General features: G+C 36.6%; 2 protein-coding genes across 4 annotated transcripts in view; one reads left to right on the top strand and one right to left on the bottom strand.

The window, feature by feature from the left end:
- NIF3L1 (NGG1 interacting factor 3 like 1) overlaps positions 1-8451 on the top strand; it is a 24069-nt gene extending 15618 nt beyond the window's left edge. The window contains exons 7-8 of the transcript XR_015695680.1: positions 7189-7282; positions 8244-8451. The gene's annotated coding sequence lies outside the window, so the exon portion shown is untranslated. The remainder of the gene's footprint in view (positions 1-7188; positions 7283-8243) is intronic.
- ORC2 (origin recognition complex subunit 2) overlaps positions 1-24705 on the bottom strand; it is a 26610-nt gene extending 1905 nt beyond the window's left edge. Inside the window, exons 1-18 of one of the 3 annotated variants that reach the window (XM_014057354.2) lie at positions 24578-24681; positions 23339-23382; positions 22443-22506; positions 21914-22014; positions 21249-21386; positions 20909-20995; positions 19679-19771; positions 18355-18383; positions 17185-17242; positions 15973-16157; positions 14936-15034; positions 10777-10886; positions 8435-8567; positions 7170-7266; positions 6357-6503; positions 3537-3708; positions 2335-2396; positions 354-472 (exon numbers count right to left, since the gene is read on the bottom strand). In XM_014057354.2, coding sequence (XP_013912829.2) covers positions 354-472; positions 2335-2396; positions 3537-3708; positions 6357-6503; positions 7170-7266; positions 8435-8567; positions 10777-10886; positions 14936-15034; positions 15973-16157; positions 17185-17242; positions 18355-18383; positions 19679-19771; positions 20909-20995; positions 21249-21386; positions 21914-22004 — 1620 coding nt within the window. In that variant the 5' untranslated portion in view covers positions 22005-22014; positions 22443-22506; positions 23339-23382; positions 24578-24681. Of the gene's footprint in view, positions 1-353; positions 473-2334; positions 2397-3536; positions 3709-6356; positions 6504-7169; positions 7267-8434; positions 8568-10776; positions 10887-14935; positions 15035-15972; positions 16158-17184; positions 17243-18354; positions 18384-19678; positions 19772-20908; positions 20996-21248; positions 21387-21913; positions 22015-22442; positions 22507-23338; positions 23383-24577 lie in introns of all 3 variants that reach the window. The other 2 variants (XM_014057340.2, XM_087707297.1) reach the window with 2 other exon arrangements.

The raw sequence follows: 24705 nt of genomic DNA, 5'->3' as shown, positions 1-24705 counted from the left end.
ATATTAAGAGCCAAGGTGGCGCAGTGGTTAGGGTGCAGTACTGCAGGCCACTTCAGCTGACTGTTATCTGCAGTTCAGCGGTTCAAATCTTGCCGGCTCAAGGTTGACTCAGCCTTCCATCCTTCCGAGGTGGGTGAAATGAGGACCCGGATTGTTGTTGGGGGCGATATGCTGACTCTGTAAACTGCTTAGAGAGGGCTGAAAGCCCTATGAAGCTGTATATAAGTCTAACTGCTATTGCTATTGCTATTCTCTAGCATTTATCAATGTAGCCATAATAATTCAATCTGGATTCTTTCTCAAACATGGTTAAATAAAAGTTCACAACTGACACAAAGATTCTCCTCACTTACCCTCTTAGTCCGAATGAGCTTGTGATCCCTGAATTCTGTGAGCTGAGCTCTAAGAGTTAGGTCACTATTGACCAAAAAGGCCTCCCGACAGCGCTGATACAACTCTTGGAAAGAAAGACCTAGTAAAAGAGAAGCAAAAGAGATTTAATATGAAGCATAAAAAATGGAACTCTTGTTCAAATGGACAACTTTCATTTCAACACCAAGAAACATCATCTAATCTGTAGAACTTGATTGTTAAGTGCTGAAGGTATTTCCTCCCCCCCCTAAAACTTTCAATAAGAAATGCACATATTAACTATTGTACATAACATTCGTTTGAAACTACAGTAGAAAAATGCCGAAGACAAAGCAAGCCACCAGTGTTCAAACTCAGAGTATACTCAGTGCATATCTCAACACATAGTTCTGATCAGGTCTACGACAGTGTTTCTCAACCTTGGCAACTTGAAGATGTCTGGACTTCAACTCCCAGAATTCCCCAGCCAGCTGGCTGGGGAATTCTGGGAGTTGAAGTCCAGACATCTTCAAGTTGCCAAGGTTGAGAAACACTGGTCTAGGATTACTTGCCACAACCAACCCACCATAGGACAACTTGCCATGACCACTTTGCCATAGGACAATTCAACCCTGTATTAATTGTTTCTTGCGCTTACTTTTATTATTGGTGTCTTGTCTTTTCGTTGAAATTATTTTAACTCTTTTTATTTCTGGATTGACTTTATTGCTATTGGCCAGAGTTCCATTGAAATTCATTTAAGTTTTATATTTGTTGAATTGTCTGCGGCGAGTTGTCCCATGGCGAGTTGGCCAGGATGAGTTGTCTGATCTGTCTGCATATATAATGTCAATTTGCGTATGTTCATTCTTTTTATATTCTGATTTTATCATCATATCAAAGAAAGGTTTGTAAAGTCAGTAATTTACAAACAAGAATTGCAAAGCCCATTTACTCTATATTGTAATTTAGATATAATGGAATTGATCGGTCAAAAGTATGAAAATTATTGTAAGGTACATCATAACGGGAGGCTATGACTGCACTATTCCAATGGCTGGCCATCCACATTATTTTAAGCTATAATATAGTTTGCTCTTGGCTTAATGTGACAAAAGAACATATTCAGTTATCTATAACTGGAACCTTATGAATGTTCAACATTTAGATTGTCAGTTGGTCTTACCTGAACTGCATGTCTCAAGGGTGGTGTGGGAGCAGTCACTGATGGGTATTAACACGGCCCATTTATATTTTAAATGGACCATGTTAATACCCATCAGTGACTCCTCCCACGCCCCACCTCGGAGACTTTGCATGATCTCCGCCATTATTTGATACTAATTTTCATAGATATGTAGATACTTGACCAAAAGGTTATAATAAAGTAATGTATTATCTTCACACACAAAAACAGTAAGCATCAGAATTTATCAATGAGAAACAGCACTGGAATTTTCCTACATTTATACCCTATGGTCAAAGGCTTAGATGACCATAGAAACCAAGAGAGCATGTCTTGGCTGTTTGGTGAACTGAAGAAGTGGAACATAATGAAAGGAGAAAAACTATATTTCAACTACTTCCCAAACAGCTATTTGGGTAAGCTAATGGGAGCAAAATCTAAAAAGAAATTCTGCATAGTGACAGTCGTCTTTGCCATTTAAATTGTGTTCCTCATGAGGATGTGCTCAGAAAAATCTTACAACCTAAAAAACCCGGAGATCCATTAGCCCAAGCCCAGAATTGGTTCTGACTACAAAGCATCAGACTGCTCTTAAATATTTTCCACTATACATCCTAGCTTACTGATCTTTTAGTTTAAAGCTATACCATATTCCAACTAGAAAAAAAAACATTTAAGTCTCAGCCCATTTATTAACAGATAATGTTCAGTGTCAAAATTCTCTACCAAACTCTTATCTTGACAACATTGCTATAGTTTGAACTCTAGGAAACAAATTACAAATGTTGCATCTTTACCTAAATAGGAGGGATTATCCTTATTCTCCAATTGGTACTCTACCAAGAGCCTAAAGATACCCCTGGAAAGAGACAACCATGTTAATATAGTTAAATACAGCAAGAACCATACATACACATTCACTCCTTGTTTAGCGACTAACCACAATTAGAATAGCAATAGCAATAGCAGTAGACTTATATACCGCTTCATAGGCCTTTCAGGCCTCTCTAAGCGGTTTACAGAGAGTCAGCATATTGCCCCCAACAATCTGGGTCCTCATTTTACCCACCTCGGAAGGATGGAAGGCTGAGTCAACCCTGAGCCGGTGAGATTTGAACCGCTGACCTGCTGATCTAGCAGTAGCCTGCAGTGCTGCTTTTAACCACTGCGCCACCTTGGCTCCTAGAAAACATTTGCAAATATGACTAATTTAAAAATTCATTTTCCAACCCGTAACCATGGCGGAGCTATTATAAGACAAAAAAGTTCTGAATGAGACAGCAATCACTGTGATCTTCACAGTGTCAAAGTTGTGTGTTCATGTAATGACCATTTCACTTAACAACCTGGTCAGTGGAATAGAATTCGGTCAGAAAACTAGGAATGAGTGTACTTATCACTGAGAAAAAATGTTCTAGGAAAAATCCATACTCCCCATACCATTTATATTCTTACTTTTATATTTTCTTTAATGGTTCCACTAAACACTGGACTAAACGTTACACAATCTCGCTATTCCATGCATCAGTGTAGCTGCCATTTTTTATCAGCTGGTTTTACTTTCCCCAAAGGGAAAAAAAAACCTATTTATCTAAATTTAGCCATTTATTTGTGTGCATGTAAACGTAAGAAAGACAGAAATGCTGTCTATTTTTAAATACCTCATTTGTTAAAAGAAGAAAAATGCAATAAAGCAAAATTAAAGATTTGCATTCTATCTCAACTATTTTATGAAAAATATTACAACATATTGCTTCACAGGAACTCAAAAGCATCACACATCCTTAAACTTGTTGATGGGGCAGTTAGTAGCCATGGCACATTTGGAGGGCTAAGAAGTTCCCTATCCCGCACTGGGAAAACACCATTAAGGGTTTTTTTCCATCCCCACTTGCAATGCATAAAGAATTATATTTTTAGTATTAGTCTTACATACTAGGGTTTTTTTTTCTGGTCATAGGGAAGAATCTCTCATGTTTGTCACAAACTTATCTCTTACTTTGCATTAGAAGTAAGACTGCAGAGAACATGTGTGAGGGAGCTCAATGCCAAAGATCCCGAATGCTGTACCAAGAGCGAGTTCTCATAGGCGGTTTCTTCTGCATAAGGGCTGAAGGTGGTCGTTTCATACCACAACCAATTATACATGCTTTGTTTTGCTTGATCCCACACTATGAACGCAGAAGACAAATATCAAAAAGAAAGAAAATATTAATGCCCTAAGAGCAGAGAAAACGTTCCATAAAACTTTGAGCACTCTTAAGTGTGGAAATAGCTTTCCATCAAAGCTTTTATATGCCAGCATAAAAATGGCAGAGAAATTCCAAACTGTTACATGAAGTTCTTTTTAGGACAGATTGTTGTTTGAATGAGGTCTGATACTAATTAGAAAAGAGCACATATCTTTAATGAAGAAGTGTGTTTAAGGGAGTCATCTGGCTTTTGGGTGGCAAACGGGGGAATGCATTCCAAAGAAGAAGAAAATGTAATTTAATATGAATATAATTAAATTATTAAACACAATCTTATTCCATCATATTGTTCTATTAGTTTCAAATCCTTCTGGAACTGTGACCAAAGCTTTCATAGATTTCATGAAAGCCTAGAGTCTCAAGTCATACATCTCTGAAAAACATCAATTATAGAATCAGCCGAATAGCCAATCCCAGTCCTTATTTTTATTTTTAAAATGATCCTGGATTTTCTTCATGAAGAGTCTACATGTCTAGCAGAGGCATCAAGAGAGTGAGTTAATTCAGTGTTTCCCAACCTTGGCAACTTGAAGATGTCCGGACTTCAACTCCCAGAATTCCCCAGCCAGCGAATGCTGGCTGGGGAATTCTGGGAGTTGAAGTCCGGATATCTTCAAGTTGCCAAGGTTGGGAAACACTGAGTTAATTTATCCTATCTCTTAGGACAAGAACTTTGACGAGACCAAGTCTTAAAGGCCACACCTATTAGTCCACTCAGCTTCTTCTATGACACAGCCATAGGAAAAAAATCTGGAGGAAAAATGTCTTAGGATAACCATACAGAAGAATCTCAAAGGTGCTTTTTCAAAAGGCAACTGGATTATGTTTTGTTCCTTGAGGAAGATGTTTCACTTCTCATCTAAGAAGCTTCTTTAGTTCTGACTCGGTTAGAAAACAACATAGATGACAATTGAATAAATATGGGAGTAGGTTTGGATCCATTACATGATGCAAATTAGAAAGGAGCTAGCATTTCAATATTTACTATAAATAAAGCTTCCATTCGATACACATCTGTTGCTGAAATTCTCTTGTAATGGCTCCATTAGATTTTCTACAATAAATCTATTGGAGTTTTGAAAGTCTATACTTTCAGGGTAAGTCTGCTGCTTTTCTCTCTTAAGGAGAGAAAAGATGAACAATCAAAAGGCTAAATAATAGTGCTTCTCCAAAATCTAGAGATCAAAATGACAACATTTTGGCTTTGACAACTGATGGGAACCACAGCCTGCCTTCCATGTTATGATGAAAATTTATCTGTGTGAGTACATTTGGAATGATTGAAATGACTGGGGATCTATTCAGTAGCTGAAGAATTTGAAAACCAATGTCTTCAAAGTAAATAGAAAACCATTGGAATTACTATTGCCATTTGCATCATGATTTTCCGTAACATCCAACAGACATGGAGAAATAAATATAGGATAAAGTGTATTGCAAGTTCCTTGCATTCACTGCCTTGGCTCTCCCTGACAGTAACCTAACTTTGTACATCTTGGAAGCAGGACTGAAAATAGCAAAGCACTGTTAGCATGATCTACTTCTATGCTCTTTGTCTATGTTGCGTATAAGGCATCTCACCTGCTTATGAAAGGATTTGGATTTTGATGTCTGATAATTCATGTCTGAATATGTTAAATAAGCATGCTTCACTTGGTGTAAAATGCTTTATGAAGCCATTTGCACTGCACTAAGCTTTAGCAAATGAATGTCATACCATCCATTTCTGATAGGAATTCCTGAGCTGCAAACTTTTGACTATGTTTGACATCCTGTAGGACAGCCATCATTTACTGAAGTTCCCCACTGCCTTCAAGAAAACTTTGCCTATAGAAAAAATAGTATTACATACACCTATGAAAGGTTGTGCATGGTATATAAGTGTCTTTCAAATCTATAAAGGTCATGAAATCTGTGGAAGTTATATTTTGATTGTTTAAGAGATGGTTTATGTTGTGTTACAATTTTTATGCTATATTTTAAATGGAAAGAACACTTCTTTATTTTAGCCAATTTGGAATGTCAAAGATGGAGTAGATTCATAAGAAAGGGTTTTTAAAATTTTAGGAATTTTTCCTTTATTGAGATGAATATGTTGTGTGGCTGCTATACACAGAAAGAAAGAACAAAGAGATGCCAGGCTGAATTAGCCCATTCTACAGATGCTTCTGAAGACTAACTAGGCAGGAATAGATTAAAACTACTTAAATAAATCTAAATGTTTCTGCAAAAGTACAGCAGACTCATAGGTTTAGTACTGTCATCTTGTAGGGAAGCAATGTCTTTAACTTATTTATAAAAAGACTTTATAAAAACACCGTTAAAATAAACTGTAATCTGAAACTCCCATTGAACTGTTCTGAGATTCTGCTTTACCAGCACAAAATAAATTATATTCTCTTAAGAAGCTTAAATATATAATAAGAATTCCATCATTGGTAATATGCAGAATAAAAAAACAGCCCTAAAATAAATTATGCTTGTACCATAAGGGGACCTGTTACTAATGTCTGGCACTTATGATGAATTTACTCACAACATACAGTTTGAAAAACCCAGTAACCTACTGAGAGGTGCATTAATATGATCAATAGATGCTATGAGGTAGATATTGGAAAGCGAAGACAATTGTCCTAGGATTTGCTGATTTTTATCTCCTCTTAACATCTTACTGTCCAAGTTGTGGATGAGAAGATATAGTTCCGAGGAAACATCTGGCAAACAACAAGAAAAAGAAATATCAATAGTCAAAGATCAAAAATAGAATATATAAATAATGCTTATAGGATTTATGCCTGGAATAATTTATGCTTATGTGAAAAAAATTGCTAATGTTTGAAATAAGTGTTTTCCAGAACAGTTTATGAATATTTTAAAATTATAATGAAATTTACTTTTAAAGCAGCAGTTTACGATACATACATCTCTATTAAATCTTCTTTGAATGAATAACGTATATTAAACCTTCATTAGTTAAACAATATATGCATTTAATGTAATTGGACAATCATGATGGAATTGAGCTTCATGATGGCAAGTTGAAAAGGGAAGACCACTGATTGGGATGAAAAGCTGGGATGAACCGAGACAGAAATCCAAGGATACTAGAAATGCTGCAAAAGATCTGTGCTGCATGATTCATATCATTGGGGTGGCGTGGGGGGGGGGGCACTTGGGGATTCAAAACCTATTGCCAGACAATCTGTCCTTCAAAGCAGGAACTTCAGCATTATTTCAAACCTACTGAATCAAGTCTCACAAATTCTAAATTTTCTGTATTAAATGCAATTTAAACCACCTCCGTTCGTTAGTCACATTATATCAAGAATGTCTAAAGGAGCTATACATAACCTCACAGAATGACTGTCCATATAGTTTACCTTCTTTAAAACTTTTTAGGATGAAGTCCATCTGGTCCTGGGGGCTACGAAAGGTACCCATGTGATTCAATACCTCTTCTGTTATAGAATTCAAAATCTGGCACAGAAAAATGGTAGGCCATCAACCTCTTTTAACACTTTGTTTTTAAAGATTCTTAGAAGAATTAAATCTGAAGTGAAAAACTTTTGACTGTTATATCTATTTGAATAAATTATAACTTTCCTGTACTAAAAGTTACATCATTGTAGAAACTCACAAAATTTAGAAATACTTTTCATATAAGAAGGTATAATAAGCAAAAGAAGATTTCATAGGCTGCAGCTTTTATGAGAGCCCATTTGGGCTGCTGGGATGAAGGTCCTAGCAAAACTACACCCAAAATGTTGTCAAGGAAAGTGTAGGGACTTGTTAAACATCAAGAATCAGGGCTGACTCCATGGACAATAAGAACAAGTAGCCCCTGTCCCAAAGTTCCTTTTCCAAAAGGCAATTGGACTTTCTTGACTTTTTCCTTGAAAATATTTTGCTTCTCATCCAAGATCCTCCACTTCTGAAGGAACATTTTTAAGGAAAAAACCAACAAAGTCCAGTTGCCTTTTAGGAAAAGTACCTGTGGGACAACTATGACCTGAATGATTGAGAACCTCCATAGCCAAGTAGTTCCTATGTTTCAAATTAATCCAATTTGTTCCTAGCATCTCATTTTTCTTTGCAAGTGAATCTATAAATAAAGAAATTGCACTCAAAAATAAGTCCACAACGTAGTTTGGCTATCTATACTCTTAGAATATTCTAAGCCATGATTTAACTATGGTTTACTAAACAAACCACAACTGGCTCGATCACAAAACACTCTAAATTACAAACAGCAAAATGTAATTTAGCTGGGCTGGCAGAACGCAGCCATCATATTCTAGGATTAAGTGCAGAAAAGATAAGCAATTTGAGAAATGTACAGTTAGTCTCCATTCAGTGATCACTATTAGCTACAACAACTCAGTTAAGTGAAACAATTGCTGGATGAAACTACAACAATGCTTATGATTTTATTTCAACTTTCCTTTTCTTTACAGACCTGAGCAAGTCATAAATGTGAGAATTGGCTGTACAGTTACTTTCCATCACCATCATAAATGTGAAAAAGGAACTAAATGAAGCAGTCCTTAACAAGGACTACCTGTAACACCTTTCTCTATACTAATGCGTTTTGTAATAAAGCTTTTGTTAACCAATCAAAGCCAGCCATACATCTGTTTTTGCTTACTGATTTTATAGTGATGTTGGGGAAGAATCCATTTACAACAAGATGCACAGAATCCTGCAGAAGAGAAATACGGAAATTCTCCAATAGATCTCTTTTTGAACCTAATCCGTATAGCACAATATTGAACCCAAGGCTGTAAGAAATAAAGAAAAAAAAGCCCTTAAATATGACAAAACAAAATGCAATGCACTATGATGTATTGAAATTGTTTAGGCTGACCACAAGAACTTATTGTTCTAAAAATGGGATGTGTGCACAAAATTTGTTGTGTTTACTTACTAGATTTTTTTAAAACCCAGGATTTCAGTTTAGCTATCAGTAGTATACCATTTTTTTCTAAACAGACAAACTGACAATTCTTTATCATTGAACAAGTTTTCTGTTAATTGTCTATCCTGATTTTCTATCTTAATTAAGTGTTTTATTAATAGTAAAAGCTTATCTTAAACAGGAGGGGAAAAAATATCAGTATTCTGAACAGGAGTGGGTTGCTGCCGGTTTTACAACTGGTATGTAACCCGTGTGTGTGTGTTATTCAATGGAAATTGAAATGGCGACGACATCAACGGCGGCGAGGGAGCGGGTTCAGGGGCATATCAGGCCTGGGTCGCTGCCGGTTCTGCAACCAGGCCTGAATTCCACTACCGGTTTGGCCAAACCAGGCCAAACCGGCAGCAACCTACCTCTGATTCTGAATATCTAATGTTTTCTACTGCACCGAGGTGGCGCAGTGGTTAGAGTGCAGTACTGCAGACCACTTCAGCTGACTGCTATCTGCAGTTCGGCGGTTCAAATCTCACCGGCTCAAGATTGACTCAGCCTTCCATCCTTCCGAGGTGGGTGAAATGAGGACCCAGACTGTGGGGGCGATATGCTGACTCTGTAAACCGCTTAGAGAGGGCTGAAAGCCCTATGAAGCGGTATATAAGTCTAACTGCTATTGCTATTGCTATTGAATTGAGGTGAATTTGCTTAGCACTGAATCTATTTCATTCCATTTACTTTTTTGAGTTGGAAAAGTCTCTCAGTGCATATTAAAATTCTCAGCATTACAGATCTACTTACAACCACAATTGAGCCCAAAATTTGCACTGCTAAATAAGACAGTTGTTTAAATAAGTTTGCCCCATTTTATGACTTTTCTTGCCACAGTTGTTAAGTGAATCACAACAGTTAATAACATGCTTGTTAAATGAATCTGGCTTCCCCATTGACTTTGCTTGTCAGAAGATCACAAATGGTCATATATGCATGACCATATATATGCCAGTTGGCAAGCGGCTGAATTTTTGTCATGTAACCATGGGAATGCTGTAAATGGCTTAAGTATAGTCATAGTCATAAATCACTATTTTCTGTGCTGTTTATTTAGTGAACAGTCACTAAATGAATAGTTTTAAGTTGAAGACTACTTATAGTTATTTTCTATAAGCTATTGATAGAGTGTATGTAGCTTAGGGTTGAACTGTGGCGTCCTTGATGCTGGGCTTGGTTGTTGGCTATCAGGAGTTTCATCACCTAACTAGGTAACATCATCAGTGTGCCGAGTATAGGTTTTGCTCTCTCTTTATGGGCATTCAGACAGAAAGAATAGTCATTCCTTGGTAGAAGTTTGCCTACATGCAAATTTCTCCCATTTGCATTCTTTCTGAAGCATTTGATGCCCTATGTTGGTACAAAAGAAGAAAATATATGTAGTTCAGGGTTAAAATGCAGACATCAAACTCTTCAGAAAGCATGCAAATGAGAGAAATTTGCATGTTGATAAATCTCCACCAAGGAACAACTATTCTTTTTGCACTATACATAGAGAGCAAACCCCATATTCATCGATCAACCCCATTGATGTTATCTAGTAGGGTGATGAAACCTCTGCAAATAACTAATAAGCTCATCATTGAGCACCAAGGATTCCATAGAAGCTATTAAAAAATAGAATTGCCCTGGAAGTTCTTTGAAGGCTCAGGATAATTATACTAAATTATTCTAATAACTATTAATGATTTTGGAGGATTTTGTTTTTATTTGCTTTTGGGACTTTCTGAATTTTAATTTTTACCATGGATGTTGATTTTAAGCCACTGAGGGCCAGTTGATTGTGGTGTGCACAAATAGGAAAATAAATGAAATTATCATGTCACAGCTGAATTATTTCTACTTTTTCAAATTGTTTATGCAGACCTCAATTCTAGGAAATATTAACCACATACAATAGTGAAATATCAATTACATCCAATGATCCAGTTTTATTCAACAAGATGATTTCAAGGCATAACTATGGGGATTTATTTCAATTTATTCGCTGGACTGCAAACTTCTACTAAAATATAAGGGATACTTACTGCAGCTGCAACATCCATTTGTAGAAGAGGGATTCATATTGTTGCATTAACTTTTCCCGTTCAGCAGCAAAAGCAACAGGTGTGTTGTTCAAGAGGTTTTGTAAGGATTCCTAGACCATTTAGTCATTGCAGAAAAAAAGGACTCATCAGTAAATTTCTGATTATTGATATAATGAGAAAGTTCTTAATTGATGAAAAGGCTTTGAACAGAATAATCTCCATCATCAGAATTTCTCAATTCCTTCTCCATCTCCCAGTTCAAAAAGAGCTAAAGACTAATAGAATGCAATTGAAAGTGCTTTAACCTATGAAACGTTTTATGACTTGGTGCTGAGTTACCTTTAGGATTGCATTCCTCCACCAGAATTGGCTCAACCACTTTGATCATGCTGAGAAAATCGTGACTGTCCCAAATTTTGGGGAGGTAAGGAGTATTTTTTGTAATCAAACCATCCCTCTTAAATAGGTTCGTCACAAGTTGTGTTCTGGCAGTTTCTGAAAATGGAGCATTTGGGAGCTGATGCAGATGCTTTCTGGAATGTGGATTTGTCTATTTTTGACTGCTTTTTCTTGTATTTTTAAGTTTTATTTGTTATTGGGTTTTTTTAAGGAGAATTGCAGCCGAATATAAATGTGATGAACAAATAAAAAGGAATATACAGTATTTTAAAGATGTAAAGATGTTTCGTGGAGACAGGAGCTGACGTCGCAATGGTACGACGAGCGATCTCTAAGATTGCAGTTGATACTTTTGCCACTGGATGGTCCTTTTGGACCTAAACCGTCCCGAAGAGACGGTGACATGGAAGAGCACGTCTTGCTGATCTCAGGGACATTGCAAAGTCCCTGATTAATCCAAGAGAATCTCTTCTTGCCAGCGACAGAAGCGCAGCCAAAAGCTGCTGAAGTTGGGACAGCTTCGTAATGGGAGGAAAGCAGAAAGAGAAAGTGTGTCCATCTGCTGAGGAAATTTTATTGTTATAAGAGAGACTGCCCCCCAAAAATCAAAGCTAAATTAAACTTGCAAAGAAAAGAAAATAAGTGGCGAAATTAAGCTATATTGGACAGTATGTTATCCTTTTTTTTCATTTTCTTTTATGGATGGAAGTTTTGCAAATATTTCCTACTTTGTAAAGTGAAAGTATTGTTTTTTCTTCTTCTATTTCTTTTTTTAACCTATGGATTAAATCCTTTTCTTTATTTTTATAATATTGGTCTGGATGGTTTTTTTCCTCTTTATTTTGCTCCATTTAAGAATTTTGTTTCTTTTAAGCCTGGAATATAAAGAAGATATAAAAGGAATATAAAGAGGGTAGTAACATCAAAGGGAAAAGAAGTTACACTGCCGGTTGGAGGTTGGAGGTTGAGTCCTGGAAATATTGCTTTCTTTTTTTTCTCTTTGATCATTTTGACTTTGTACTTCAAAGGCTTCAGCTTGTTTACAGAAGAGATAAGGAGAAGATAATAATGTACACATATGTATTGATTTGATAAGAGGAAATTTGGTATAAATTCTAAATGGTGATCATGAAAGGAAGTTTAAAAACTCTGTTATGTATAAAAGCTTATAATATTAAAAAAAGAGAGTAAGTCAAATTTAGTTAAACTAAGACAAAAAAAAATGAAATGATGACTGATATTGTTAAATAAATGATTGATAATGATAATAATGTAATATTTGTATTAACATGATAAAAGGGAAATAGGATATAAATTGTAAACAGTGATTAAGAAAGAAGGTCTAGAAACTTTATTATTAAACATAATTAATTTTTATTTAGAAAGTGTTATAAAGATGTAATGTTGCTGGATGATATTGAAAATAGATAACGGAATGCCATCATGTGGTTTTGCTTTAAATTTTGGAATATTTAATATAAAGGGACGTAAAAACAATCTTAGTCATATGAAGATTGAGGTATGATGATAGTAATATATATAGATATATTTGATTTAAAATATATAACTTGATATGAATTGTAGGTGATGACTGTGGAAGGGATGCACAAAAGCTCTTTGTAACCAATTGACACACTCTTTACAATTTGCAATGGAAGATATTTTTGTGGTGTTTGTCTGTGTTTATTCATATATATATATGTATATATACATATATATATATATATACTTAAAGTCACAACCCCTGGTATGCCCAAGTATGGGAGGAAGGTCACACTTCCACTCTCTGTCATTAGGCTCGTCACAAGAGACCATCCAGACAGAAACCCAATATTTTTTACTGTTGCCTTTTTTGTTACATTTGTTATATTTATGCTGATAAATAAATAAAGGGAGACTAGTATAGATCTATTTCAAGCTATTTAGCTCTCATCAGCTAGCCATACCCAAGTTTTTTGGGAATCGAACCTGTGCTCCATTGCCTCCCAGACAGGGAGTTAACCTTTTGAGCTACAGAGAACGACTCCTTATCAGCCAGCCAGGGTGGGAGGTATATACTTAAAGTCACAACCCCTGGTATGCCCAAGTATGGGAGGAAGGTCACACTTCCACTCTCTGTCATTAGGCTCGTCACAAGAGACCATCCAGACAGAAACCCAATATTTTTTACTGTTGCCTTTTTATTTATCAGCATAAATATAACAAATGTAACAAAAAAGGCAACAGTAAAAAATATTGGGTTTCTGTCTGGATGGTCTCTTGTGACGAGAGCTAAATAGCTTGAAATAGATCTATACTAGTCTCCCTTTATTTATTTATCAGCATAAATATAACAAATGTAACAAAAAGGCAACAGTAAAAAATATTGGGTTCATATATATATGATGTTTTGCATGCGATGCAGTCATGTGTGCTTAGAGAAGCTGCATGCTGGACTCATACATTACTCCTGTGATTCCAGCAAAATAGGGTCCTTGAGTTAAGCAGATGCTAATGGAGAACAAGAATGTGCTTCAAAGTGGATATGCTGACTGTACTTCTTTGATTTAAATGTGTACTTTCCTGGTAAGTGTAGGAAAAAATACTGGACACTACAATGATGCACGTACCCAATTTCCTGAATCCTCAGCAATCCCTATGCCAAATAGGGAACCCCAGTAGTTGAAGTTTATATATAGCATTGGGCAAAACTCATAGATTTGGGAACAGAATGTCTGGGATATTTTTTAACCTAGAGTGTTTTCTTCTGGAGTCTGTTGAATTGCTCCAGAACAGCATGGTTCAGAGAATTCTGGAATGGCATGATGAAGGAAGTGACTGGATTCAATTGATGAATTCTGCACATCCTATTCAGGTATCTAAAGAGCAGTAACATTAGGAAAGTTGGTACAAAAAATCGAAGGAATATCTCATTGTACTTAGATAATGATACTACAATTTTTTTAAAGTTTTACTGTATCAAAAGCTTGTAAGCTGCTCGATTGAAAACTACTTTAGGACAGGGGTTAAAGCATCAGGTTAGAAACTGGGAAACCATGAATTCTAGTCTTGCGTTTAAGATATTTATTTGTATCCTGCCTTTATTATTTTTACATATAACTCAAGGTAGCAAACATAGACAACATTCCTTCCTCCTCCTATTTTCCTCACAACAACAACCCTGTGAAGTGAGTTAGGCTAAGAGAGACTGACTGACCCAAGGTCACCTAGCTGGCTTTTCATGGCTAGTCACTTTCTCTCTGTCTAAAAAGAAGGTAAGAGTAAATCACTTCTTAAAATGTTGCCAAGTAAACTGCAGGGACTCTTCCAGTCAGTTATCAAGTCAAAATCAACTCAGAGGAAGAAAAGAAAACAAGAAAAGAAAAAGCTGCTTGATTACAACACAGATCCTTTCAGAAATCTCATGAGCCAGAATTTGCAGTAGGTAATTAATTTTTTACAAAGAAATTTTCTCCGTTCCTACAGAAATGATAGATAATTACAGTATCTGCACTTTGTCTGTCAAACTACATACAAGTTATTTGCCACCCAGTTCTTTCAGAATGTTTTTTTTATTTCAAATCTAGTTTATAGCACTGGGATTTCCTCACAATTTTTCTATCCAAGTACTAACCAAGTCCAATGTTTAGCTTTTCAAGTTCAAACAAAGTGACAGCTTAAATACACAGAGGATACAACATTATGCAGTATGTAAACTATAATTGATTGCTTGGGATATTGTGTAAATCCTGGTAAATCTTTTTCTCAGTACATACTTTACCTGATCCAGTTTTTTTTTCTGCAACTTCTGCAGTGTTCGATCAGAGGTTAAAACTTTAGAACTGCTGTGTGCTTCAAAATACTCTTCCACCAAATTGCTCTGATAATAAACAGAAGAATAAGTATTATCTTCTGTCAACATTAATTGAAGAATAAATCGATGGCTGAGAACTGATTAATAATGTGCAAAACTTCACTATAGACAACAGGATATTGAAATGAATCTAAATTCCTCTAATGATTAATAGTGCACCATATATATTTATGGAAAAGTTCAACCTTAGATAAGCTGACCAATGTTTTTTTAATCAAAATATAATAAAAATGTGTTACTGAAGATATGTTGACTCTCAAAATTTTTGTGTTTTAATTTTTACAACTAGCTTATCCATTGGTGATTAATTTTTCATGCTAGTTTGATTAAAAAGTTAAGGGTTTGCTTATCCACAAATGGGCTTATCTACAAGTATAAACAGGTATTTTTTAAAATATTAGCATATATACTGGTGGATAAGTCCATCTGCAGGTAAGCTAAACCCAATTTTTGATATATTTTGAAACCTAAAATTCTTGGCTTATCTGCAAGTATATACAGTAATTAAAAACAAACATTTTGCATGTTATATTTTCACTTACAGAAATATGAAGAAAACAAAACTTGTTTCCATTCCATTTTTACTGTTTTACTCTTTCCCCATGTGTTTAATTTTAGCTATTGTTAAACATTTATATAAACTACAGAAAAGGTACTTTGCAATAAGGATACAACTTATTTCACTTAGGGATATAATTAGGAGGGTAAACCAAGAATTTACACACTAAATGAAACTTTGTGGAAATATTTAGCAAATTTGTCTCCAGAATTTAGTCAGGAGAATTAAAGCTAGATAAATTAAACTGTAACAGAACACTTTTCCAAAACTACTCGGAGGAAAAATGCATTTGATTTATTTTTGAGCGCAGAGAAAACTGCTTCTAAAAGACATTATATTGTACTCATTGTACCCTGGAAACACACTGAGTTCTGAGCATGCTTACAGAACTGCATCTCTTTGGCTTCTTAGCAGATGTTTCCTTGCTAGGTGGAACAGAAGAGGTTTGGGATCTGATTGGGGTTTTTGGAAGAACAGCTTCATCAGCAGATACCGAGCAAGCATCATCCCCTTCTTCTTCAGGGTTTGAAGCAGAATAATCACTTTCACTATCAGAGCACATGTTTAAGGCTAAAAGGGAAAACAAAATAGTTTAGAATACAGGTAGTCCTTGGATTAAAATGGAACTGGGGCCAGAATTTCCATTGCTAAAGTGATGCAGTTGTAAAATGTGACATCACAAAACTTAGCTTACAATCATAACCCCAAGACTGTGTGGGCCATTAAATGAGGACTTCACATGACCATGGCATGGGTAGAGGCAGGAGTCTCAGGCAAACAGACTGACAGGCAAGAGTTATTGGTGGCCTGGTATTGCAGGTGGACACTACACTGTGCAGGTGGGGGGAAAAGCAATGGGAACTGGAACAACTTGCAACTTCCTGCTGGTTGATTTTACATTTGGAAAGCCAACAAGGAAGATTGCAAATGTTGATCATATGATCGGAGGACACTGCGTTTGTTATAATGGCAAGGCAGTTGCCAAGTACCCAAATCATGACGTTACTGTGGGAACATTGCAATGGCCACAACTTTGAGGACCAGTTATAAGTTCTACCCATCCAGCACTATTGTAACTTTGAACAATCACTTAACAAGTGGTTGTGACCCATGGACTACTTGTAGCACTTGCTAGGAAAACAAGAGTACAATAAGGCTATTAATTTCTCATCAATTTGCGGAGGGGGGGGGAGGAGAGCAGAATGCTGGACAAGATGGATTTTTAATTTGATTCAACAGAGTTCTTGTGTTCTCAGGAGTTTCCCCTTCTGTTCCTCACATGTGAGTTTGGGCTGTTTTTCATATACTTTTGACCTAGTTTTCATGGAACTCAATGCAGTTGTAAACTACATTATAGCTATGACTATCATAGGCAGTCAACATGTTACAGCCAGCATTGTCTTGATGTATGATAGAAAACAGTGATTTTCTCATGAGACCACCGGTATTCATATTTTACATTTAGTATTAAAACATTAAGTCAGGACTTTGGAAAGCTTCACTAAAAATCTCAAAAGACTGGAACTGGAAAGCAAATTATCGGAGAAATATCTCATAATGTCACTAAATTGTGTTAGTTGGAACTACTATTTCTTACCTGTCATTCTTTTCCGAGTCCGGTAAGATAATTTTGATAATAAATCATTTCTTTTAGTCTGTTAGGAATAGCAAGTATATTAGATCCCATTCTCAAACAACATCTTATATCTAAATATTCTACTGTGTTTCCCCCAAAATAAGACAGAGTCTTATTTTCTTTTGCCCCACAAAATATGGCCTTAGGCTTATTATAGGGGGAGGGCTTATTGTTTTGGGGTTGCTGGGCAGATGCTCCTTTGTGAACTGGTTCCTGAAGAGCCGGGCACAGCCTCAGGGGCGAAGCAGCCATGAGGTGACCACGCTCACGAGCAACTGCCCGGCAAACTCCCTCTCCAGCTGGGCAGAGCACCATTCACTGAATAAGGGGGTATCCCTAAGGCGCCAAGGCACTTGGCGCTCTGCCCACTCCCCAGCTCCCACCGCTTTGCCCATTAGGAATACCCTCTAGGTCAGTGCATGGAGCTCTGCCTGACTGGAGAAGGGGGTTGCGCGAGCGCCTGTTCCGCCCCCAGCAAGCATGCCTCCCAGCCCCACCATGCCCTGGCCCAGCTCTCCCTGCAGGGCCAGGGCACCGCTGCCCCCACACTCCAAGCATAACTTCTTCTCCGGCTTCCAAACTCCAAAACTCGGCTGCCAAGTCTTCCAGGAGTGGTCGCTCTAGGGGTGCGCTCTATGGTTGTGGGCCAGCTGCCGGACAGAGAGTCTTCCAGCAGCCAGTCCACAATGATAGAGCGTACTCCTAGAGCGACCACTCCTGGAAGACTCGGCAGCCAAGTTTGGAGTTTGGAAGCCGGAGAAGTTATGCTCTGAGCACAGCGGCACCCTGGCTCTGCAGGGAGAGGCTGGGAGGCATATGAGCTGGGGGCGGAACAGGCGCTCGCGGGGACCCCTGCCTTAATAGACCTCCACCTGTATTTTGGAGAGATGGGAACTCTCCAATGCAAACCTGGCAGATATAGTTAAATAAGAGGAAGTAGAAAATCCAAATTTAACTATTGTATATAATTTTCAGAAAGGTATCTTAAGACTGAAAACATACTTAAACTATTTGAAAATCTATTTATACCTGCAGACTAGAAAATAATACATTGTCAGCATAAGTAGCCTCAATTTTCCAAGTTTAAGTCAATCACATTGATATTTTTAACAGTCAAAAAATATCACTCACGTCTTCCTGGTCTTTGCTTGAAGAACGTTCTGAAAATTAAAAATTGAGTCACAGATTATGATTACCTATAAATATCATGGGTTTTGGCACACTTTCAAATGTATTATTTTAAGATAAATTTCAGCTAAAACCAGATTCAGCCTAATTTAATATGCAGCATGTACACATTTTTCTATACAAGTAACAATTGTCATCCCTGTACATTTAAATAAGCAAGAACCAAACTGTGTTTTTTTATAACTAAAGGTGTCAATAGTAATTTTTTCTATTGGAGTTTTTTGCCTTGACAAGTCTATTGCCAATGTCTTCCCTATATAAATTCTATGCTACTAACAATTTATCTGAATTATAAAGATAGCCCAGCCTTGTAAATAATGTTTCAATAAATTTAGGTTTCTACGCTGCTAGTTCAGACAAGGAATTTGGGAGCACAATAATCAGCAAATCTGTAGGACCTGATACTAACTTCTTCTGAGGTGCAGCTATTAATCTATGCCATTTCTTCCATAGTTATGGACACTACAATCTCATACCACTCTGCAATTAGAAACAATATAATGGAAATGAGGCTAAAACTAGAGTCTTTGGAAACTGCATATCAATAATCATGTAGTAATATATAGTAATTAGTATAATAGGAAGTACAGTATATAATCATATATGCAGAATTCCCAAATACTCCTTTCAAGCAGTTATTATAATATTTTCCAATTTCTGTTAAATATTCACAATGAAGTTGGGCACTCACATACATATCTTTATTATGGTCACTGATCACAATATCTAACAATCTACAGCAGATGGGAGCAAAATAAAGCAATTGATGATTACATCATTAATGTAATAAAAGGGTGTCTGGCTTTAGACAGTGTAGCAAAATTTGACCATGTTCATAGACACAAAATCATACTGGCTTCATAACAAAAACTGAATTCACATGAATAATTAGAGATGCCTGAGTATTTTACTCAACAGCCAGAATTGTTGAGAATCAGGCAGCAGCATACAAGTTTAATAAATGATGGTTATATGAGAAATGATCAGATGGAAATTGCACCCTTATTTTGGCATTCATTTAGTAAGGGATGGTAGTTCTATATTCGGCATTCAATTTATTTTCCATTTTAGAACAATTGTAAGACAAATACTGTATTCTACAAAATGTAAGTTCACAGCTAAGCAACAAATACATGCAATATAAAATACATATTCTTGTTTATCTCATTTCACTAGAATGACCTTTTTTATAAAAAAAAAAGCAAATTCTGTAATTTTCTATTTTAATCAAATAGTTAACATTTTAAAAACTATTAACAGAACTTACTACTGCTGATTTTTGGAGTGTCTGTTTTTTCCTCAAGCTTCTTCGAACTGTTTTGTTTTGCATTCTTTGCTGAGTTCTGAATTAGCTCAGAAACTTTAAATGTAAAAAAGAAATTTCCAATTAAAGCAGCATGCAAATAGTACTTAAATACTCAAAAGGACAGCATAAGACACTGTACCATGTACAAATGTATTCAATATCTAAAGTAATTAGCAACAGTAAATAATATGATTCTCACACAAGAAATATCCAGGGCAATATTGATACCTATTACCTATTTATTTATTTGCACACATTTTACCAATCTTGATTTTCAAAGTCTTTGGTTCCCTAAACAGCCCTTTACTTTGTAGGAACCTTTTAGGAGTAATAACAAAACAATTATTTTACAAATACTTCTTCTGGGGTGTCACACCATTTATGGATTTTTCTCCCCAAAGAGGCTGAATTAGTATTCAGATTAACATAGCTCTGACATCAAATCACAAACTGTATAATTGGCTTTAACTTGTGCTGCTGCTTAGTATATAGGGTGCTTTTATCTTGTATTTTATTTGGTTTTATCATACAAGTTTAAAATTGGATTTAATTTCCTGTTTTTGAAATTGTATATTACCCAGAGCATTTTGGCTATTGGGCAGTTTAAAAAAAAGGTCAGCATACACTAGGTTTAGCTTTTTATTTTAAAACATTTCAATATTAACGATGTTGTGATACATGCTGTATTTAGAATTTTGCAAACTTTTAGAAGCAAGCTATCAAGCTGTCAGGTACAAATAAGCAGACCCACATGTGTAAAGTTCAAACTAGGTGCTTTATTGTTCTATGCCAATTTCACAGAACTATTCTGCGAAAGAGGTAGATTCACCTGGGAAAGACTAGGTAAGATTCAAAAACATTCTTGTGTTTACGTAAAGAGTCTTTGCCAATTTCTCGTTTGATCCCTCTTCCAGACTGGAATGGTTGCTCTCCAATATAAATTAACAAAGGGCTAGTTTTGTGGAGGTATAAAATCTCATCAGTCCAACAAAACTGGTGAACACTGCAGGACTAATTACATGTATTTTATACATATTCATGGAATCTGTTACTCATAGGACTGACAGACTTGGATTGTGGGTTCAGAGCAGATTTTGTTTTTTTAAAGGAATCCATGGGAAAGCAAGTCATACAGAGGTATAGAAGTACCTATGTATGTAAAAGAAACAGAACATGAAACACAATACATGCCTCTCTCTGCCATCCTATTAGAGCGTTTTGGGGTTTGGAATGGAAAGACCTCACCGCCACTTGCACTGGAACCATTTCTCACTGACTCTAAAAAAAACCATACATATCAATTAACCCTTAGAAGAAAGCTTTAGAGGGAAGCAGTAAAAGATTTATAGAAGTTCTATGTTCAACAACGGATTATAACTTATTAGCAATATAAATATTTATTTTTAAGAGTGAATATTAGTGTCTAATTTCTTGGTGGCATTATGTACAAAATATTGAATATTTTCATGCATAATATGAAGTAAATATCTGCATAATGATGGCTGTGAAAATGTTGTGTTTCCTGAAGTACCTTGGACGTCTAGGGCAGTCACGTAATCCTCTTCTTTAAAAATATCCTGGGCTTCATCATCAGAGCTGTTCTCCAGATTTTTCATCCATTTTTTAATATCAAGTGTAGGCGGAACACTCAACTTACGAACTTTGAGACCTGAAAATGCAATAAGACTGCTTAAGAAAAAAATATTTCAACAGTTACAATTTTTGTAGGTCTGTGAAAACTGATCATTTCAGGGAAGCTGTACATTCTAGAAAAATAAAGCTGTATGAAAATTGTTGATAAGAATGTAAAGAAAACAAAACAATTACTTTAAGAAGTAATATTACAATGTTGATATTACAAAAAAGGTCAGTTGTCAAAACTTCCTGAAGGCAAAGCTTTGTCTCTATATATCTACACTGAAAGATAACGTGTTGTATTTTTGTTGCAAAGTTGCCATACTAGTGACATTAACTTACTATTGAAAGATTGCTAAATACTTTAGCAGCATTGTCTTGCTCTCACATTATATTTTCAGAGGATCAAATGGTAATTAATTTCTCCAAATACAGAAAAAGCCACTGCTTTTAAAATGCTGTAATTAAATATTTAAGCACAACAAAAATATTAATATTTTTGGAAAATTCAGAATTAGTCACCTTATTCTAATAATAATAAACAAAAGCAACTAAGGATACCTGCATCCTCAGAGATATGCTTCAGAACATCTTCATCAGCCACAAATTTAACCTCTAGGAGATTAATCTTCTTTATCTCTGGATTACTCATATCGAGGTATCTAAGCCAAAAAGGAATAAATTGACATATTCCTATCAAGGCACAAGTCTCATATAAGTTTAATTTATTATTATGAATAACACCTAAACCTAGAATGCATATTAAGTCAGGAAAAATTATATATTATTACTACTAGAAGTAATAACTTGGATTTTATAAAAGCTTGCTGGTCCTCAACAGAAATAGAGAAAACAAATATATGTTTAAACAAAACATTGGATAATTTCCTTGATGGATGTTGCTATCCAAGAAGGCACTCATGTAGAATTTTAGATAATATCTTCCTAACATAACAATGGAGTAAGGCAAAACTTAAATTTGGCATCTCAAAATATACAAAACTCACTTTCAAAACTAGATAACTTTGACCAGTAAAAACACAATAAAACAATTTGTGTAGTAGAATAGATAATTACTTGACTCACTTACATATGGGAAGACTAAAGTGTAAGCCTGTGGTGATGGTAGGGCCCAACTTGGCATCCTGTGTAATCTGGAGGAAACAAGGAAAAATGCAATTAAGAAATATCAAATAATCAGAAAGGCTGATTTGCAACAGTAGGGATTGAGTTTCCTTATCTGACTAAGGTATGCAATGCTTGTAAACTTATTTTTATATTTTATCTATATTTTCCAATAATTTGCTATCAATAACTGGAATATGATACACACAAACACACACACACACACTTTTTTTTGCAGAACACTCCTAGTGATTCTTCTTTGCCACCTAATTAAACTTTTTGCATAAACAGTATACAATGGAGACCGCTATGGATAAATGCAGAATATGTAAACATATTCTATTCTTAAAAATAATATGACATTATAGCCTACCACTAAAAAGATATATATATATATAGTCTATAATTACTACATACTACTTTATAGATGAAATGGCAATAATTTAGGTATTACAATACATTACCCAAACTTACAAAATTTTGTTCAAAGGTTACACAAAAATTCTGACTGGCTTTCACATCAATGTAAAAAGAATGTTAACCAATATCATTGATTAAAGCACATTTACTTGGAAAGGAACAAGGGTAGGCAATTATATTTCTCATTAAAGAAATAGAATATGATGCTAAAGCCATCATAAGAATATTGCACAGGTAATCCTCGACTTACAATCTAAACTGAGCCCAAAATTTCTGCTGCCAAGCAAGACAGCTGTTAAGTGAATTTTCCCCTATTTTACAACCTTTCTTGCCACAGTTAAGTGAATTGTGCAATTAAGTTAGTAACGTGGTTGTTAATTGAATCCAGCTTCCCTATTGACTTTGCTTGAAGGAACATTTCAAAAGGTGATAAATACATACCTGTTGTCAAGTTTCTGAATTTTGATCATGTGACAATAGGGATGCTGCAAGTGTGAAAACCAGTCATAAGTCACTTTTTTCAGTGGCGCTGCAACTTTGAACAGCCATTAAACGAATGGTTCTAAATCGAGTTGACTGTCTGTAATACAATCCTCTAGATCAGTGTTTCTCAACCTTGGCAACTTGAAGATGTCTGGACTTCAAGTCCCAGAATTCCCCAGCCAGCGAATGCCTTCTGCAATTATTCTAGATCAGTGTTTCTCAACCTTGGCAACTTGAAGATGTCTGGACTTCAAGTCCCAGAATTCCCCAGCCAGCGAATGCATTCGCTGGCTGGGGAATTCTGGGACTTGAAGTCCAGACATCTTCAAGTTGCCAAGGTTGAGAAACACTGCTCTAGATACCTATTCAAAACTAAGCCCTGCTGTGTTAAATGGGATTATTTCCAATAAGAGGAAACAGGACCCACTTTTCAGCATGTTGTGGGCAATTAAGCAAGCCCACAATCACAGGAGGACATCACAAAAACCAAACCCAAAGATTTAATCTGAATAAAGGTATTACGAATGGCCTCAAAATAAGAAAGGCAATCTCCAAAAGAATGGAATCGACACCAGCGGCCCGTAACTGCCCCACGTATTCGAACTACAATTCCCAACATGCCCCGCTTGTCGGCAGCGTCGGATCGCATCCTTTGCGAGTCGCTTCTGGAAGAACTTGACGTTACACCCAACCGTAAACAACTTCACGCAGGGTTTGCGGGGTCGGAGGAAGAAGGGATTCCCCCTTGAACGGGCTACTCTCCCTTCTCTTGTTTTCCCCCCCCCAAAAGTCAACCGAGTCGGTATCTTATCCGTCGCCACCAAACCACAGAACAAGGACTCGGTGGGCAAACAGGCGCTTGACAAAGGAGGAGAAAGGCGCACGTCCTTAGGCAGGAACCGCCGCCTCCTATTTTAACCAAAGCGCGCATCTCACCGGTCCAGCCTTCCGACCGTTCCCGCCGCCTCGTTACCGAGCAACAGGTCTTCGGGGGGTTAATTTGAGGGGCGACATTTGCCGCTGGTTCGCTCTCTCTCTCTCTCCCTTCACCCCCCCTCCCCCGCCTCGCGCGCGGAAGTCCCGACCACGCGCTCTTAACGTTGAACCGCCTTTCACCTCAGGCGAGGGGCGAGCTCCGAATTCCCCCCCTCCCCCCTCCCCGGCTCGTGCCGCCCAGACCCCTCACTGCCCGCTCACCAAGATCGCAGCACCACAACAAGCGCGAGTTTCCCGCCAGCTGCCAGAGCGGCGACCCACCCTCTTCCTCAGGGTCTCTGTGATCCTCTCCGGTGGGCGGAGCTAGCCAAGCCTTCTCTTTTGCGCTT

The sequence above is a fragment of the Thamnophis sirtalis genome, unplaced genomic scaffold, assembly GCF_051295495.1.
Source record: "Thamnophis sirtalis isolate CommonGarterSnake01/CBP01778 unplaced genomic scaffold, rThaSir2_p1.2 scaffold_1, whole genome shotgun sequence".
In the NCBI taxonomy this organism is placed as follows: Eukaryota; Metazoa; Chordata; class Lepidosauria; order Squamata; family Natricidae; genus Thamnophis; species Thamnophis sirtalis.
The sequence above is the reverse complement of the archived record's forward strand: the minus strand, read 5'-3'. Positions and strand labels throughout refer to the sequence as shown.